Source organism: Oncorhynchus keta, chromosome 11 (assembly GCF_023373465.1).
Source record: "Oncorhynchus keta strain PuntledgeMale-10-30-2019 chromosome 11, Oket_V2, whole genome shotgun sequence".
Classification (NCBI taxonomy): Eukaryota; Metazoa; Chordata; class Actinopteri; order Salmoniformes; family Salmonidae; genus Oncorhynchus; species Oncorhynchus keta.
Genome location: NC_068431.1, coordinates 29,070,307 through 29,091,275, shown reverse-complemented (window position 1 = coordinate 29,091,275; position 20,969 = coordinate 29,070,307). Strand labels below are relative to the sequence as shown.

Below are 20,969 nucleotides of genomic sequence, written 5' to 3'. Positions count from 1 at the left end.
GGTGACTGACCTCTTTTACACAAATGAAAAGCTTGGAGGAGAGACAACCTTGGAGGACCCTTGAGAGCGTCCTTTTGTTTTATAATAACTGCCAAGCACAACACTTTGAAACATAGTGGTTTTTGTGGTCTGTGTCTCTTATGTAAGGCCAATCCTTGTTCCCATCCAGGTGCTAGGTGTTTTTAGCTTGTATAAACACACAAAATGCCAACTATTTTGTCATCTGCAAACATCAGTGCCTTTAATAGGCCTACTGACAGATACAATCATCACCCAAACACATCCTTCTCTGCATAATCAATCACCAATGTTTAGTGTGTATTTATGAGTGTGTGTACTGTTGTAGCCTGTGGTATTTAGGCCTACTTACACAAAGTCACATCCTAAATTGAAAGCACACCCACTGTTTATGCTGTAACTTCACACGTGACCTTGAATTAAATGCAGTTAGTAGACCTACGGCTCCAACAGATCTTCACAAAAATGATTGACACAGAGGAAAAATTCTAAATCTGATAACACAGATTAATATGTGCAGGCCTACACCCCCAAGTAACACTTGCTATGCAAGTGCAGAGAGGGCTTTAGCAGCAAAACATCCTAGAAGAAATGGCTGACAGCAACGGGTTCTCCTACTATGCCATTGCAAACAGTGTTGTGCTACACACAATATCTACCATATCTGCCAGACTGTTCCCCCGTGAGCAGCAGTCTAAGTTCATCTTGAGATGTTTCTTGAACTCTTCCTTCACGTAGCCTACCCCTTTAAGCTTGTCATCATTGACCAATGACTAACTTGCCAAAGTGAAACACAATGTTCCTCACTTTCTCCACTGTGCTGCACAGCTCCACTCTCAGCTCATACTGGGTGTCTGTTTCTTCGTGCTCCCCATCATCCACTTCAACACCAAGTTTGTGTCGCCAGAAGGCTCATGTTTCATTTATTTTATTCTATTCTATTCTATATTTGGATACATTCAGGGGCTTCAATTGGGTATGGCAAAATATGGCAGTCACCATACCCTAGCTGTCACGATCGTCGTATGAAGGAGACCAAGGCGCAGCGTGGTATGCGTACATTCTCTTTATTAAAAGAATGAACACCGAACAAACTAACAAAATAACAAACGAAATGTGAAGCTATACAATATAGTGCTGACAGGCAACTACACATAGTCAAGATCCCACACCAGAAAGTGGGGGAAAAAGGGCTACCTAAATATGATCCCCAATCTGAGACAACGATAAACAGCTTTTTCTGATTGGGAACCATATCAGGCCAACATAGAAATACAAAAACCCTAGAAGAACAAAACTAACCCTAGATGAACTAAACTAACCCTAGATGAACAAAACTCTAGTCACACCCTGGCTGTAACGTAACATTTGGAAAAATTCAAGGGGTCTGAATACTTTCCGAATGCACCGTATCTATACTCAAGTATCCCTGCATATTGTACATTTGCTATTGGCACTAACCCTGTATTTGGCTTCCAATCTTATTTCTTGTTTTCTTTATTATAAATATTTATAATTTGTATTAGTTATACTATTTTGATAGGTTAATGCACTGCTGGTTAGAGCATACAAGTTAAGCATTTCACTGTACTTCTGCATGTGACAACTTGAACATGCATTTATTCTTGGCCTACTGTATGTTTGTTGTTGATTTATTTAGCCTATTTAATTATCATTGCTTAGCATTCCTATTAATAGGCCTACGTAGGCTGTTACGCCCAGAACCCTAAAGTGATTTTGTTCATTTGAACCTTTTCTATTTTTGCCTAGGTGTTTCAAAACCCCAATGACATAAATAAATATTTTCAAACAAGACCTTGAGAGATGATCATTGACTTTACTGGTTTAGAATTATGCTACCATTGATTGTTAGGCTAAAAAATGATAAATGTAATAAGAACATTTTAGATTTGGCTTATAAATAAAAACTAAAAACTGTTTTAAGTGAGAAGTAGACATTGGTCTGAAGCTGAAAAATAAAGGAAATTCATGAGTGCCATAATGCAAACTTCATTCATGCTCTACCAAGATTTTCCAGCACACAGCTTTGACTTACTACAGTACCTATGTTAGTCTACTATACTTCCAACAATGTGTAGGCAGGTTGCTTAGGATTCAAACCTTCTCAAAACAGCCTAATTCATATTCATTACAAAGGTAATGCATGGCATTCTTCTCACCTGACACAAAGACATTAACCCATTCCACTACCTTTTCAATACTTTTTTCATCCATGAAAGCATGCTTTGCTTTTATACTTACAACACCAGATTTGATTGAGTGAGTTGTTTTTTTTGGTACTAATGTGCTGCCTGTCTGTATTTCCTTAAACCTTTATTTTAACAATACATATCATTGAAAAATAAATATTTTTCATAAAGATATTTTTTGGTCAGTAGGTACCCAACATAAAAAGCAGGATGTGGTATGTTCGACACAGTCACTCATATACACTGAGTGTACAAAACATTATGCTTTTTCCATGACACTGACCATGTGAATCCAGATGAAAGCTATGATCCCTTATAGATGTCACTTGTTAAATCTACTTAAAATCAGTGAAGATGGGGAGGAGATAGTTTCAAGAAGGATTTTTAAGCCTTGAGACAACGGAGACATGGATTGTGTATGTGTGCCATTCAAAGGGTGAATGGGCAAGATAAAAGATTTAAGTGCCTTTGCACCAGGTATGGTAGTAGGTACAAGGCGTACCGCTTTGTGTTAAGAACTGCAACACTGCTGGGTTTTTCATGCTCTGTCACGCCCTTGGTTAGGTCAGAGTGTGATTTGGGTGGGCATTCTATGTTTTCTATTTCTTTGTTTTTGGCCGAGTGTGGTTCCCAATCAGAGGCAGCTGTCTATCGTTGTCTCTGATGGGGAATCATACTTAGACAGCCTTTTTTCCCACCTAATGTTGTGGGTAATTATTTATTTTCTGTGAGTGTTAGTGTGTGCCACGGTTGCATCACGTTCGGTTTCTGTTTACCTGTTGAAAGTTTCAATTCAATTAAAGATGTGGAATTACATGCACGCTGCGCCTTGGCTCTTCTATGACAGGGGGTTTGAAGACAGTGAACGTGACAGAATTACCCACCACAAAAAGACCAAGCAGCGTGCGCCAACTTGGATGACGAGCTGTACCGGGGAGGAGATTATGGCAGGGGACAAGACCCGGTCACGGAAGCCCGAGAGGCAGCTCCAAAAAATTGGTGGGGGGGGGCCACACGGGGAGATTGGCGGAGTCAGGGTTTAGACCTGAGCCAACTCCCCGTGCTTACCGTGGGGAGCATGTGACCGGTCAGACACCGTGTTATACGGTGATGCGCACTGTGTCTCCAGTGAGCATTCACAGGCCGGTGCGCTCTGTGCCAGCGCCCCGCATTTGCCGGGTGGAATTGGGCATCCAGCCAGGACGGGTTGTGCCAGCTCTACGCTCGAGATCTCCAGTGCGCCTCCATGGCCCAGTGTATCAGGTGCCTGCTCCACGCACCAGGCTTCCAGTGCATCTCCCCAGTCCGGTGAGACCTGTTCCGGTTCCACGTACCAGGCCTCCAGTATGTCTCCCCAGCCTGGTAAGCCCTGTGGCAGCTCCACGCACCAGGCTTCCAGTGCGTCTCCTCAGTCCGGTGAGACCTGTTCTGGCTCCACGTACGAAGCCTCTAGTGATGATCCATGGCACGAAGCCTCCAGTTATGACCCATGGCCCGGAGCCTGTAGTGAGGATCCATGGCCCGGAGCCTGTAGTAATGATCCATGGCCCGGAACCTGTAGTGATGATCCATGGCCCGGAGCCTGTAGTGAGGATCCATGGCCCGGAGCCTGTAGTAATGATCCATGGCCCGGAACCTGTAGTGATGATCCATGGCCCGGAGCCTGTAGTGATGATCCATGGCCTGGAACCTGTAGTGATGATCCATGGCCCGGAGCCTGTAGTAATGATCCATGGCCCGGAGCCTGTAGTAATGACCCATGGCCCGGAACCTGTAGTGATGATCCATGGCCCGGAGCCTGTAGTAATGATCCATGGCCCGGACCTGTAGTGATGATCCATGGCCCGGAGCCTGTAGTAATGATCCATGGCCTGGAGCCTGTAGTAATGATCCATGGCCCAGAACCTGTAGTGATGATCCATGGCACGAAGCCTCCAGTGATGATCCATGGCCCGGAGCCTGTAGTGATGATCCATGGCCCGGAGCCTGTAGTGATGATCCATGGCACGAAGCCTCCAGTGATGATCCATGGCCCGGAGCCTGTAGTAATGATCCATGGCCCGGAGCCTGTAGTGATAATCCATGGCCCTGAGCCTCCAGTGATGACCCATAGCACAAAGCCTCCAGTGATGACCCATGGCCCGGAGCCTGCAGTGAAAATCCATGGCCCGGAGCCTCCAGCGACACTCTGCAGTCCGGAGTCTCCAGCGGCGGTCTGCAGTCCGGAGCCTCCAGCGGCAGCCAACCTGACACAGCTGTTTTTCTAAATGGTCCTGTTTTATCAATTGCTGTACTAAACAATGGAGAGTTCATTACCTCTGTCAAATGACTATGTAGCTTAAAGTTTACTTTTGCAATAAAGATGACGATACAATAATACACATTTACAATAGGCCTATATCTAAAAAAAATAATGATTACTTTCCATGGTTTTTACACCGGAAGGTGATTATACAACATTATAACACAGAAAAAAGTATGCAATAAAAGTTGATTGGCCTGGATATTGATTATGTTTTATGCAATGACCAGGAAAAGGTTGCAAATTATTTTACCATATTTTTTACCACTATAGCCTCATCTCTGGTTAAGAAGTTACCGACCTGCTCTGGACACTATGGCCAGTCTTTCATGAACAACTTCTACCATAGCAAAGGTATCACTTATTATTTGTTTGAGCTGTGCATGGTAACAGAGGACAAAGTTTCCAATCTACTATGCTTAATGAGCACAAACAAAGCAACTGGGCTGGATAACCTTCCTGCAAGATTCATAAAGGATAGTGCATGTGTTACTGCTAAAATGATAACGCATATTGTAAACCTTTCTATTAGTAGTGGAACATTTCCCAATGATCTCAAAACAGCCCGAGTGGTTCCACTCCACAAGAAGAACAGAAAAACATTTGAAGGAAACTATAGGCCTGTGTCAATCGTCAGCACCGTATATAAAGTTGTTGAGAGATTAGTTTTTAATCAACTTGAGGGATACCTTCGAGCACAAACTACTTTATGAACTCCAATCTGGATTTAGAACAGCTCATTCCACTAATACTTGCCGTAACCACCTTTTTTATCACATCAAGCAGGAAAGTGGGAAGAGGAACTATACAGGTAGGGTCATGTTAGACTTGCAGAAAGCTTTTGACACTGTGGACCATGATATTCTCCTGATGAAACTGAAATGCATGGGTCTAAATTATGTAGCAGTGAATTGGTTTAGGTCTTATCTGACCAACATAACACAAGTATGTAATGTTGGTGATGTTCTGTCAGAGGCGAAAGAAACATCCTGTGGAATACCGCAGGGATCAATTTTAAGGCCTCTCTTATTTCTTATATACGTTAATGATATACCAGATACAGTAAAGTGCTAACTCCTGCTTTATGCTGATGACTCAGCCATACTGGTACCAGGGAAGAATACGGCTTACATAGAGGAGATCCTGAGTAAGGAATTCCATTTTGTTAGAGATTGGTTAACTGACAAAAATTGTCACTACATTTGGGAAAAACTGAATCGATTTAGTTTGCAACAAAACATAGATTGTTTAGGGCTGACAAGATAAAGGCAAACTGTGCAGGCAAGGATATTGAATCTAACTTCTCTTGGTGTGTCCCTAGATCAGTGCCTTTCTGGAGACCTGATTGCTGCCAAATTCTTTCTAAAATGGTGAATAAATTGAAATGTTTATATCCTAACGCTAGATATTTTAATATCAAAGTTAAGAAACTGCTAGTCTCAACCTTGATCCAGTGTAATTTTGATCATGCCTGCTCTGCTTGGTATTGAGGGCTATCAAAAAGAAAGAAAATTCATGTCATGCAAAATAATGTTTTGGGTATTTGCTGAATGTCCTCTAGGACCCACATAGGGGTACTGGAGTTCCGGTAGGTGGGCTTGTTGCCTTTGGAGTCCAGAGTGGACCAACTTAAACTGAATCATATGTCTGACATCTTAAATGATTGTGCCCCAGGTTATATGAAAAACCACATTGATATGGTCTATAACCAACACAGTTACAATACCAGAGCTAGCGTTGTCTTGTAAAATACCAAGAATTAAAAGTACTGCGAGGAGCACGTGTTTCTATACAGGCATTTATCTATGGAATAGCCTCCCCTGGAGATCAAGCAAAGAAAAAGTAGAAATAGCTTTAAAAAGCAGGGAAAGGTTTTAATTTGGACAAGGTTGTCTAAGTAAGAGATACCACACCACTGCCCCTTGTGCCCCCTACTGCTGGGCAGGTGTATTTATTTGACTGATATGTATGATGTGCAATGAATAGATTGTTTTAGTGTGAAATGAATATGGTGAGATTTTTAAGGTTAGGGAGAAGTGCAGTGAATAGTGCCACTTTTTAGGATATTAATTTAAATTAATGTATTTATGGTGGTTTATCATTTTGTCTTTGAATCATTATATGTGTTGTTGTTTTTACCATCGAGGACCACTTTGGAAACAAGCGTTTTTAATTAATACTTTCACCCAAAATGAATTCAATTCAATGATGTTGACATAATCAGTCCAATCAAAGCTACGGTAGATATAATGTGATTTGACATCATTTTATCTGAGGCCAAAGACCTTGAGCCTTATTGGATGAGCACTTCTAATGTAAATATATGGCAGCAGCCAATGGGGCTTGAACTGCGTAGCTCTCCCTGTAGATTCTGAGGTAACGTAGTGTCCCCATGAGTGACAGTACACTGAGCCAATCACGGCGCAACTAGAGAAGATTACCAACGCCTACAGAAAGCAGAGCGAGGCTGAAACACCTGCATTTTGGAGCTGCCTTACTCAAGAAAGCAAGAAAGAGACCATGTTTGTATGAGGCTTTATTCACTCAATAAATGTGTTTTTCAATTGTTAACCAACTGATATGTGGACACTAATTATTGCCAAAATAACATGCAAAAAACAGGCAACAAAAAAAAACAGATGGGGCTCTCACCTGCCCTGAATGACGGATCACCACTGCTCGTCTCGAGATTTTGGACAAATGAGAAAGGCTGACGGATTCCTTCTTTCTCTCTCTCTAAACCAGATGCCTGCAATGTGTCTTCTGTAAAATCTCTATCTAATTATTTTGTGTGTGTGTGTGTTTTGGGAGCAGCTGCTGTCAATGTTGCTGAAAGAACAATCACGTTCTAATTCGATGCCAAAAAGCTCTTAGCCAGACTTTGGCGTGACACAAAAATGAACAGGACAATTTCATCATGGAGCTCTTGTGCATAAATACATGATTTGTTTTCATGTAAAGCACTCTTTGATGTGAGAGCTGAAAAATGAGTGGAATTGATCATTCGGAACAGAGCATCTCATCAGTCTTTTGTGAGATGGACAAATTGTAGGCCTGATTACAGTTGTCTCATTAATCCTGAACAACTGCAAGATTGCACTAACATTGTAATTACATTGAAGTTATTTAAGGCGTGAATGGAAAACCACGCTTGATCCAGTACCACTCTGTGACGCTGTGGTAGTCCATTAGGACTGAGGCACTTTGGGTGAGGGAACAGATGAGCCCCCCTCTTCCTATTGCGTTATGGATGAGAAGATGTGGTTGAAACAAGCGTGGAACATGTAAATGTCTCCCCTGCTCTTCTGATGTCCAATCCGGTCACACAACAGTGCTCATTAACGCAGCCTTCAGTTGCAGCGCTTCCGACACCACACATTGTTACTCCAGCAGTGTAAAGAAGCAAACTGTGTGTGTGCGCGCGCTCACGAATGCATTTCTTGGAGGAATCCGGATGTGCGCATGGTTGTTTACAGCTGTGTGAGACGCGCCTGTTTAATTAAGTTTAGGAGAGCTCTCCTCTCAATAACTGTCCATCAGTCACCCCAGTGGGGGCAACGGGGGCAGCAGGAGACAGGGGGTGGAGTGAATGGGGGAAGTAGGAGGCTTAGGCTCAATCCCAATACACACAACCCCACCCCTCACCCTCTGTTTTGCACGATCCCGCAAGCCCCATCAAGTCGGAGTGGTATCCAAATTCAACTTTGAGCGAGGCGTAGCTTACAGCCAAACACCGTGCAGGACGTTTGGCATTTGCCAGAGAACACCAAGATTGGCAAATTCGCCACTGGCGCCCTGTGCTCTTCACAGATGAAAGCAGGTTCACACTGAGCACGTGACAGACGTGACAGAGTCTGGAGACGCCGTGGAGAACGTTCTGCTGCCGACAACATCCTCCAGCATGACTGGTTTGGCGGTGGGTCAGTCATGGTGTGGTGTGGCATTTCTTTGGGGGCCGCACAGCCCTCCATGTGCTCGCCAAAGGTAGCCTGACTGCCATTAGGTACCGAGATGAGATCCTCAGACCCCTTGTGAGACCATATGCTGGTGCGGGTGGCTCTGGGTTCCTCCTAATGCAAGACAATGCTAGACCTCATGTGGCTGGAGTGTGTAAGCAGTTCCTGCAAGAGGATGGCATTGATGCTATTGACTGGCTCGCCCGTTCCCCAGACCTGAATCCAATTGAGCACATCTGGGACGCCACGTTGCACCACAGACTGTCCAGGAGTTGGCGGATGCTTTAGTCCAGGTCTGGGAGGAGATCCCTCAGGAGACCATCCGCCACCTCATCAGGAGCATGCCCAGGCGTTGTAGGGAGGTCATACAGGCACGTGGAGGCCACACACACTACTGAGCCTCATTTTGACTTGTTTTAAGGACATTACATCAAAGTTGGATCAGCCTGTAGTGTGGTTTTCCACTTTCATTTTGAGTGTGACTCCAAATCCAGACCTCCATGGGTTGATAAATTTGATTTCCATTGATAATTTTTGTGTGATTTTGTTGTCAGCACATTCAACTATGTAAAGAAAAAAGTATTTAATAAGAATATTTAATTCCTTCAGATCTAGGATGTGCTATTTTAGTGTTCCCTTTATTTTTTTGAGCAGTGTATATACACACACACATCTCAGAACAAGAGTTTTAATTGCTTCCACTGGCTAATCATGAATCCCCAAGAAATTGCAGAAAATTACTGCGTGAAGGAAATGCAACTTTTACATGTCAAACTGCTATTATGGAATGAAAGTCCTCCTTCAATACTACTTCACATTGAACTACAGCCAGAGGATGGGCACATTACGAGCACATTGTTGTTTTGCAGTTCTCATTTGTTGTTCATATGATAAGTACGTAGTTGTTGCATGAGAAATAAGGAAAGTCATTACTGCCGCCAGTACAGGCATTGTGAAAAAGGGTTGTCGTCAAAAAAAAAAATATACCACGCAAAGGGTTGCGTGGTATAGGCAATGTCTTGGTGGCTTCTGCTGATCGTGTGAGTGATGAAGCGATGTCCAATATCATAGGGTTATTTATTATTTCTCCCTACCATTAGTTGATCCATTTGGAGGGACATTCCCCCACCAAGAGACACTCAGGGCTAAGGGGGTATTGATCAGAAATACAGTGTAGACATTGTTAATGTTGCAAATTACTATTGTAGCTGAAAAATGCTGCTTTTTTATGGAATATCTGCATATGCGTACAGAGGCCCATTATCAGCAACCATCACTCCTGTTTTCCAATGGCACGTTGTGTTAGCTAATCCAAATTTATCATTTTAAAAGGCTAATTGATCATTAGAAAACCCTTTTGCAATTATGTTAGCACAGCTGAAAACTGTTGGTCTGATTAAAGAAGCAATAAAACTGGCCTTCTTTAGACTAGTTGAGTATCTGGAGCATCAGCATTTGTGGGTTCCATTACAGGCTCAAAATGGCCAGAAACAAAAGATTTTCCTCTGAAACTCATCAGTCTATTCTTGTTCTGAGAAAGGAAGGCTATTTCATGCGAGAAATTGCCAAGAAACGGAAGGTCTCGTACATAACGCTGTGTACAACTCCCTTCACAGAACAGAGCAAACTAGCTCTAACCAGAATAGAAAGAGGAGTGGGAGGCACTGGTGCACAACTGAGCAAGAGGACAAGTACATTAGAGTGTCTAGTTTGAGAAACAGATGCCTCACAAGTCCTCAACTGGCAGCTTCATTAAATAGTACCCGCAAAACATCAGTCTCAACATCAACAGTGAAGAGGCAACACCGGGATAATGGCCTTCACTCCTATCAGATCCCATTGAGAGCATACATCAGACAGAAAAACCTGAATTATTGCATCTCATTGTGTTGTTGTCATCCAGTGTCCAGCTAGCTAGCTAAAATTGGCCCTTTCCTAAATTCTCCAGGAATGGAGATGGGGATTTGGACTTCTGGTTTTACTTAATTCTCGGACTGGCCAAAGATTATAACAGATCCAACCGTTAATTCATAACTTGTTGTGCCTCTAGCCTGATAGGATGGAAGTTCAATATGTAGCTAGATGTATAGTCGTGGCCAAAAGTTTTGAGAATGACACAAATATTAATTTTCACAAAGTCTGCTGCCTCAGTTTGTATGCTGGCAATTTGCATATACTCCAGAATGTTATGAAGAGTAATCAGATGAATTGCAATTAATTGCAAAGTCCCTCTGCCATGAAAATGAACTGAATCCCCAAAAACATTTCCACTGCATTTCAGCCCTGCCACAAAAGGATCAGCTGACATCATGTCAGTGATTCTCGTTAACACAGGTGTGAGTGTTGACGAGGACAAGGCTGGAGATCACTCTGGCATGCTGATTGAGTTTGAATAACAGACTGGAAGCTTCAAAGGGAGGGTGGTGCTTGGAATAATTGTTCTTCCTCTGTCAACCCAGGTTACCTGCAAGGAAACACGTGCCGAAATCATTGCTTTGCACAAAAAGGGCTTCACAGGCAAGGATATTGCTGCAAGTAAGATTGCACCTCAATCAAACATTTATTGGATCATCAAGAACTTCAAGGAGACTTGCTCAGGAATGGAAGCGGGCATGTGTGAGTGCATCTGCACGCACAGTGAGGCAAATACTTTTGGAGGATGGCCTGGTGTCAAGAAGGGCAGCAAAGAAGCCACTTCTCTCCAGGAAAAACATCAGGGACACACTGATATTCTACAAAAGGTACAGGGATTGGACTGCTGAGGACTGGGGTAAAGTCATTTTCTCTGATTAATCCCCTTTCCGATTGTTTGTTTGGGGCATCCGGAAAAAGCTTGTCCGGAGAAGACAAGGTGAGCGCTACCATCAGTCCTGTGTCATGCCAACAGTAAAGCATCCTGAGACCATTCATGTGTGGGGTTGCTTCTCAGCCAAGGGAGTGGGCTCACTCACAATTTTGCCTAAGAATACAGCCATGAATAAAGAATGGTACAAACACATCCTCCGAGAGGAACCTCTTCCAACCACCCAGTAACAGTTTGGTGATGAACAATGCCTTTTCCAGCATGATGGAGCACCTTGCCACAAGGCAAAAGTGATAACTAAGTGGCTCGGGGAACAAAACATCAATATTTTGGGTCCATGGCCAGGAAACTCCCCAGACCTTAATCCCATGGAGAACTTGTGGTCAATCCTCAAGAGGCGGGTGGACAAACAAAAACCCACGCCTGAAGTTTGCTAGAGAGCATTTGGATGATCCAGAAGAAGATTGGGAGAATGTCATATGGTCAGATGAAACCAAAATATAACTTTTTGGTAAAAACTCAACTGGTCGTGTTTGGAGGACAAAGAATGCTGAGTTGCATCCAAAGAACACCATACCTACTGTGAAGCATGGGGGTGGAAACATCATGCTTTGGGGCTGTTTTTCTGCAAAGGGACCAGGACGACTGATCCGTGTAAAGGAAAGAATGAATGGGGCCATGTATCATGAGATTTTGAGTGAAAACCTCCTTCCATCAGCAAGTGCATTGAACATGAAACGTGGCTGGGTCTTTCAGCATGACAATGATCCAAACACACCACCCGGGCAACGAAGGTGTGGCTTCGTAAGAAGCATTTCAAGGTCCTGGAGTGGCCTAGCCAGTCTCCAGATCTCACCCCCAAATCTTTGGAGGGAGTTGAAAGTCTGTGTTGCCCAGCAACAGCCCCAAAACATCACTGGTCTAGAGGAGAACTGCATGGAGGAATGGTCCAAAATACCAGCAACAGTGTGTGAAAACCTTGTGAAGACTTACAGAAAACGTTTGACCTCTGTCATTGCCAACAAAGGGTATATAACAAAGTATTGAGATAAACTTTTGTTATTGACCAAATACTTATTTTCCACCATAATTTGCAAATAAATTCATAAAAAGTCCTACAATATGATTTTCTGGATTTTTTTTCTTCTAATTTTGTCTGTCATAGTTGAAGTGTACATATGATGAAAATTACAGGCCTCTCTTGTCTTTTTAAGTGGGAGAATTTACACAATTGGTGGCTGACTAAATACTTTTTGCCCCACTGTAGGTTGTAATATGGCATTGGGGGGGGGGTTGAGGTTTACTTCCCCAGTGATTTTACCCATGCACCCCTACTGATTGTTACCCATCCTCAAGACGGCCTCTATAGCCGTTCCAACAGAACTAGCTGTCAGGCAGTAAGTAATGTCTATGTTTAGCCACCACAGCATATGTGTTGAATTATGCATTGCATATATTGCATAAGCTACTCCTGTGGTTATTTTTCTTTATAATGACATGGTGGAATTGTGAGGACAAATGAGCCTGCTGACATGTATGCCTGCATCCATTTTGTTCCTCTCTCTCCCACTCCCTTGTCAACAGCCATCATTAAGGGGCATAAGGAACACCTGACAAGCTGCTCAGTTCACCCAGCTTCAAAGTGCCTTGTCAAATAAGGAGATGGTGACGGCTTCAAACACAAGCGGACTGGGTTTGCAAAGCCGAAATGCTTTCATCATTAGCATTGTTATACGGTTATTAGTCAGCTGCTCTGACACGCACGCACGCACGCACGCACGCACGCACGCACGCACGCACGCACGCACGCACGCACGCACGCACGCACGCACGCACGCACGCACGCACGCACACACACACACACACACACACACACACACACACACACACACACACACACACCTATCTGCTGAGCTCGTGCTGATAGGTGACAAACTGGGACATGCTTAACACCCGGCCATCCTACAATCTAAGCCCTCAATCTCACACAATTTATCAATGAACCTACCAGATATAACCCCTAATCCGTAAACATGGGCACCCTCATAGATGTCATCCTAACTAACTCACCCTCCAAATACACTTGTTTTTGTTTTCAACCAAGATCTCAGTGATCACTGCCTCATTGCCTGCATCCGTAATGGGTCTGCGAGCAAACGACCAACCCTCATCACTGTCAAACGCTCCCTAAAACACTTCTGTGAGCAGGCCTTTCTAATCGACCTGGCCGGGGTATCCTGGAATGACATTGACCTCCTCCCGACAGTAGAGGATGCCTGGTTATTCTTTAAAAGTGCCTTCCTCACCATCTTAAATAGGCATGCCCCATTCAAAAAATGTAGAACCAGGAATAGATATAGCCCTTGGTTCACTCCAGACCTGTCTGCCATTGACCAGCACAAAAACATCCTGTGGCGTTCTGCATTAGCATCGAATAGCCCCCGTGATATGCAACTTTTCAGGGAAGTTAGGAACCAATATACACAGGCAGTTAGGAAAGCTAAGGCTAGCTTTTTTAAATAGAAATTTGCATCCTGCAGTACAAACTCCAAAAAGTTTTGGGACACTGTAAAGTACATGGAGAATAAGAGCACCTCCTCGCAGCTACCCACTGCTCTGAGGCGAGGAAACACTGTTACAACCGACAAATCCACTATAATTTGAGAATTTCAATAAGCATTTCTCTACGGCTGGCCATGCTTTCCACCTGGCTACCCCTACCCCGGTCAACTTCCCGGCACCCTCCACAGCAACCCGCCCAAGCCCCCACCATTTCTTCTTCACCCATACCCAGATAGCTGATGTTCTGAAAGAGCTGCAAAATCTGGACCCCTACAAATCAGCCGGGCTAGACAATCTGGACCCTCTCTTTCTAAAATTATCTGCCGAAATTGTTGCAACCCCTATTACTAGCCTGTTCAACCTCTCTTTCGTATCGCCTGAGATTCCCAAAGATTGGAAAGCTGCCGCGGTCATCCCCCTCTTCAAAGGGGGAGACACTCTAGATCCAAACTGCTACAGACCAATATCTATCCTACCCTGCATCTCTAAGGTTTTCGAAAGCCAAGTTAACAAACAGATTACTGACCATTTTGAATCACATCGTACCTTCTCCGCTATGCAATCTGGTTTCCGAGCTGGTCATGGGTGCACCTCAGCCACACTCAAGGTCTTTAACGATATCATAACTTTCGACTCTGTCAATCACCACATTCTTATTGGCAGACTCAACAGCCTTGGTTTCTCAAATGATTGCCTCGCCTGGTTCACCAACTACTTCTCTGATAGAGCTCAGCGTGTCAAATCGGAGGGCCTGTTGTCCGGACCTCTGGCAGTCTCTATGGGGGTGCCACAGGGTTCAATTCTCTGGCCGACTCTCTTCTCTGTATACATCAATGATGTCGCTCTTGCTGCTGGTGATTCTCTGATCCACCTCTACGCAGACGACACCATTCTGTATACTTCTGGCCCTTCTTTGGACACTGTGTTAACTAACCTCCAGACGAGCTTCAATGCCATACAACTCTCCTTCCGTGGCCTCCAACTGCTCTTAAACGCAAATAAAACTAAATGCATGCTATTCAACAAATCATTGCCCGCACCTGCCCGCCCATCCAGCATCACTACTCTGGACGGCTCTGACTTAAAATATGTGGATAACTACAAATACCTAGGTGTCTGGCTAGACTGTAAACTCTCCTTCCAGACTCACATTAAGCATCTCCAATCAAAAATGAAATCTAGAATCGGCTTCCTATTTCGCAACAAAGCTTCCTTCACTCATGCTGCCAAACATACCTTCGTAAAACTGACCATCCTACCAATCCTTGACTTCGGCGATGTCATCTATAAAATAGCCTCCAACACTCTACTCAGCAAACTGGATGTAGTCTATCACAGTGCCATCTGTTTTGCCACCAAAGCCCCATACACTACTCACCACTGCGACCTATAAGCTCTCGTTGGCTGGGTCTCGCTTCATACTCGTCGCCAAACCCACTGGCTACAGGTTATCTACAAGTCTCTGCTTGGTAAAGCCCCGCCCTATCTCAGCTCGCTGGTTACCATAGCAGCACCCACTCGTAGCACGCTCTCCAGCAGGTATATCTCACTGGTCACCCCCAAAGCCAATTCCTCCTTTGGTCACCTTTCCTTCCAGTTCTCTGCTGCCACTGACTGGAACTAACTGCAAAAAATCACTGAAGCTGGAGATTCCCATCTCCCTCACTAGCTTTAAGAACCAGCTGTCAGAGCAGCTCACAGATCACTGCACCTGTTCATAGCCCATCTGTGTACAGCCCATCTATCTACCTCATCCCCATACTGTATTTATTTATCTAGCTCCTTTTGCACCACAGTATCTCTACTTGCACATCCATCTTTTGCACATTTACCATTCCAGTGTTTAATTGCCATATTGTAATTACTTCGCCACCATGGCCTATTTATTGCCTTAACTCCCTTATTTGACCTAATTTGCAGTCACTGTATATAGCCTTTGTTTTCTTTTTTTTCTACTGTATTATTGACTGTATGTTTTGTTCATTCCATGTGTAACACTGTGTTGTTGTATGTGTCGAACTGCTATGCTTTATATTGGCCAGGTCGCAGTTGCAAATGAGAACTTGTTCTCAACTAGCTTACCTGGTTAAATAAAGATGAAAAAATACAATTAAAACACACACACACACACACCCCAGGAATTGCACTGCTGTAGCGGGACAGAGGTGGCCACTCGTTAACAATAACTGAGTGAGGTCTGCGTCCTACTTTGCTTCCGACAGTGCTGCTTCCAGCATATTCTGTCAATCACAGAGTAGGTACCAATTCAAATGAAGGTCAATGGTCTTACTTGTGTTTGATGGTTGGATAATGATCAACTGTTATATTTGATGGCTGCATAATAAGTACATGATCTTTGTGTACAGTGTTTAAGAAATCCAGACAGACAATAAGCACAGACTTCCTGTTCGCAAAGCCAAAGCATTCCTGTCACTTGAATGTTTTGACATTGTTGTGACAATCATACCCTACTTTTTGGGGTTAAATTCAAAAGTGAGTTCTCATTAAATGTGACATATACGATAGAGAGCGCAGTCCCATTTCCGTGTTGTGATTCCTTTATCCTCCAGAAGTATCATTACGTGTCAGCCATGACAGTTTGAGAGGAGGGTTGCGTCTCACCCACACACTGAGCCGGCTGACGCTGGCCCGGGTGTACCATGTCACAATTCCCCCCCACATAAGTGTGAAACCGAGCGGATTTCTCTACCTTTCAAATGTGTGCCTATAATCTCTCAGGTAGGGATGGGAATGTGACAAAATTGTATTCATACTGGCGTCATTGCAAACGTACACACACACACACAAATCCACATCTGCGTTCATTTCCACCATTTCGAATACGCACATACGCACACTGTGAGCAACTCGCACGCACGCACGCATGCACGCACACACACACAGGGAGAGCAGCAAAGGGGATCTCCACCTCTCTCCCAGGCCTATTATTAGATCTTCAACCCAGAGACAAAATAAATCACACGTTCAGCTGAAACACAACAGGAGCTGATGCTCCAGCACAGTGTATAAGAATGTGTCTCACTTTGTGCCATATTAAGACATTGCTCTCCTTTAAAAATACTATAATTAGAGCTGCAGGAATGACACAGTGGAAAACAAATAATCAAACTATGATAACTTTAGAGAGAGGGAACCAGGAAACACTGCAAATATCCACAAATGGAAATTGTTTTTGTGTAATAAATGCATAACATGTGGGTTCTCATTAGATAAACGTAGGCTTATCCATGGGGTCAATTACATTTCATATATGTCAATATACAGTAGGGCAAAAAAGTATTTAGTCAGCCACCAATTGTGCAAGTTCTCCCACTTAAAAAGATGAGAGAGGCCTGTAATTTTCATCATAGGTACACTTCAACTATGACAAAAAATAATTGTAGGATTTTTAATGAATTTATTTGCAAGTTATGGTGGAAAATAATTATTTGGTCAATAACAAAAGTTTATCTCAATACTTTGTTATATACGCTTTGTTGGCAATGACAGAGGTCAAATGTTTTCTGTAAGTCTTCACAAGGTTTTCACACACTGTTGCTGGTATTTTGGCCCATTCCTCCATGCAGATATCCTCTAGAGCAGTGATGTTTTGGGGCTGTTGCTGGGCAACATGGACTTTCAACTCCCTCCAAAGACTCCTTCGTTGCCCGGGCGGTGTGTTTGGGATCAGTGTCATGCTGAAAGACCCAGCCACGTTCCATCTTCAATGCCCTTGCTGATGGAAGGAGGTTTTCACTCAAAATCTCATGATACATGGCCCCATTCATTCTTTCCTTTACACGGATCAGTCGTCCTGGTCCCTTTGCAGAAAAACAGCCCCAAAGCATGATGTTTCCACCCCCATGCTTCACAGTAGGTATGGTGTTCTTTGGATGCAACTCAGCATTCTTTGTCCTCCAAACACGACGAGTTGAGTTTTTACCAAAAAGTTATATTTTGGTTTCATCTGACCATATGACATTCTCCCAATCTTCTTCTGGATCATCCAGTTTGCTCTCTAGCAAACTTCAGACGGGCCTGGACATGTTAATGCAGGGGGACACGTCTGGCACTGCAGGATTTGAGTCCCTGGCGGCGTAGTGTGTTACTGATGGTAGGCTTTGTTACTTTGGTCCCAGCTCTCTATAGGTCATTCACTAGGTCCCCCCGTGTGGTTCTGGGATTTTTCTTCACTGTTCTTGTGATCATTTTGACTCCACGGGGTGAGATCTTGTGTGGAGCCCCAGATCGAGGGAGATTATCAGTGGTCTTGTATGTCTTCCATTTCCTAATAATTGCTCCCACAGTTGATTTCTTTAAACCAAGCTGCCTACCTATTGTAGATTTAGTCTTCCCAGCCTGGTGCAGGTCTACAATTTTGTTTCTGGTGTCCTTTGACAGCTCTTTGGTCTTGGCCATAGTGGAGTTTGGAGTGTGACTGTTTGAGGTTGTGGACAGGTGTCTTTTATACTGATAACAAGTTCAAACAGGTGCCATTAATACAGGTAACGGGTGGAAGACAGAGGCGCTTCTTAAAGAAGAAGTTACAGGTCTGTGAGAGCCATAAATCTTGCTTGTTTGTAGGTGACCAAATACTTATTTTCCACCATAATTTGCAAATAAATTCATTAAAAAATCCTACAATGTGATTTTCTGGATTTTCCCCCTCATTTTGTCTGTCATAGTTGAAGTGTACCTATGATGAAAACTACAGGCCTCTCTCATCTTTTTAAGTGGGAGAACTTGCACAATTGGTGGCGGACTAAATACTTTTTTGCCCCACTGTAAACACCAGGCCTACTGTCTGTTCTGGTAGTATAGGCTCTGGCAGCATCCAGAGCTGTGTGCACATTTGAATAAAACAAACAGTCATAGACAATAAGCTCTTTGTGCAAAACAGATCTAGCAGACTGATACAACAACTCATCTCAACGCTTCAGTCTCTTCCCAAACATTCGGAATGGGTGGTATTCGCACAACAAGATTAGGTCTTTGAAATGGGGCAATAGGGAGTGAACATCAAAATAATGTTGTATGATATGGAATAGCTTCAGTAAACTACTGACAGAAACCCAACACAGCACTTCCAATTCAACATTGAGTTCAATAGCTCTATGTAAATTAAACACAGATCAAACATAATACATTGAAAGCTCACATTTACAAGGTCAAGTATTCACTATTTCCAAACACTTGGGTGCCTTTTATAGTGGCAATTAAATGGCTCTATTTTAGACTGGGCTGTTTGCTTCTTGTTGTGTCGTTTATTGGTGGTGTCAAAATTACAAGCATCAAATTGCAATCATCCTCGGCATGCTTGAGAAATTCACAATGGTCTTTTCGGTCTCTTCGGTGGTTTGATGTACTATTTATGGGCGCGAGTGTGACGTAATATATCTAAAAATGCTCAAACCTGACCACACACTTATAGCTTTGAATTTAATGTACCGTGGAGCCCGCGCCCACGAGCGCAGGTGAGCTAAAGATAGTTGCGAATACACAGAAATTGAGAACAAAAAAAGGCAAATCAGGACATAGTGAACAAAGTGTGTATAGTGTCATCTCCGTACTGTTGTCATGCCTGTACGACTAAACTGTATGAATCGGAAAGTCTGCTATGGTTAATATGAGGAATGCAATAGTTCCTTCCTACGAATGAAATAACGTCGTGCGACGCAAAAAGAGAGGATGAATTCACATTAACTGTACCTCGAATAACTTGGATGCACGAAAGGAAGGAGAGGAACCGACGTACAGCTGAAATATATTTGAAGTTCGTCTTTCCTCTCTTACATATGTCAAACATAAACCATCCAATGACGTCGGCAGCAACATGGGAGATGACGATGTCAGGACATTGCAAGTGGCTTCACAGTCCACCCGGCAAAACTGACCGGAGAGCAATTCTGTAGCAACCAAATTGCATACAGAATGTAAAAGCTGATTATTTTATTTAGAACAGTGTACGCTAACGGTAGCTTATATTTTATATTAACTGTGTTTCCGTAAAAGCAGTCATATCAGATTATTGTAAAATAGACTACCGCCAACACAATTATAGTGTACATTCACTTAGGTTGACTCCAAATTCCTGACCTATTTTAGTTGAAACTGGTCATGCAAAAGGCAAACACAAACCGTTCGTTTAAGCTGCATACAAAAACAATTTATAAAATCAAATCGGTACTTACTATTTGCACAGGTGCTGAAGACACATATCGAGGCATTCCCCTTCCACTTCGTCCGCCGAGGTGAGGTCCGATAAAGGGCGCATTGGGACAGGGTCGTTCTCCTGAAGTGGTGGCCTCATCTCTCGGAGGAAGAGCTCCAAGAACCTTCGGAAGGTTTTCTCCTCTGCTGCAGAGCCGGCCATCACTTCTCATTCCTGGACAGACAAGAGACAGCAGTATCCGGGCAAGAAGACTACTTCAAATCGCTGGCTGGACAGCTCCCCACTGGTGCCTGTTGGGAACGCGCGCGCGTAAACAAGGCTTTCGCTCTTTCACAGAAGAGGGTGGGTGGATGATGATAACATATAGGAAAGGGGAGGATTTTTTTTATTTTTTATAAAAGGGAGGAAGCGTCAGGTTTGGGAACGCGCACGTACAAGAGAGTCGCCGCGAAAATAAGATCAATTATTGTATGGAGGTTAATGAGTGTCGAATTTGTTAAACAAACAATTACTAATTTGCTAAGTGAAGCTTATTTGATCGGATAGAAGTGTCGTAATGGTTAGGTTGTTACGAATGCACTAATAAGTGGATGCACGTGGCATTTTGGCAATTTAGGAAAAAAACGAAATTATATCGGACTTGTGCCTTTTGTTCACACTCGTATATACCCTCTCATTGGCTAGAATTGTCCCACCAGATCTCGCCTCCCGCCTGACTTCCATCTTTGAGGACATGCAGTTCCATTGTAAGAGTGGTCACACAACTTTCTTGTCAATATAATAGATACTCGTTGGATTAGATAAACCACATGCTTTAAAGGTGGGCAAATTGCCTTCACTGTGCAGTAACTAACAAATATCATTAGCATACAGTGCAGTTGGAAAGTATTCAGTCCCCTTGACCTTTTCCACATTTTGTTATGTTACAGCCTTATTCTAAAATGGA

General features: G+C 43.4%; 1 protein-coding gene across 1 annotated transcript in view; it reads right to left on the bottom strand.

Moving 5' to 3' along the window:
- Positions 1 to 20,470, bottom strand: part of LOC118390033 (protein phosphatase 1E-like) — a 73,560-nt gene extending 53,090 nt beyond the window's left edge. The window contains exon 1 of the mRNA XM_035780173.2: positions 20,043 to 20,470. Within this exon, the coding sequence (XP_035636066.1) occupies positions 20,043 to 20,224 (182 nt within the window). The 5' untranslated portion in view covers positions 20,225 to 20,470. The remainder of the gene's footprint in view (positions 1 to 20,042) is intronic.
- Between the last annotated feature and the right edge of the window lie 499 nt (positions 20,471 to 20,969).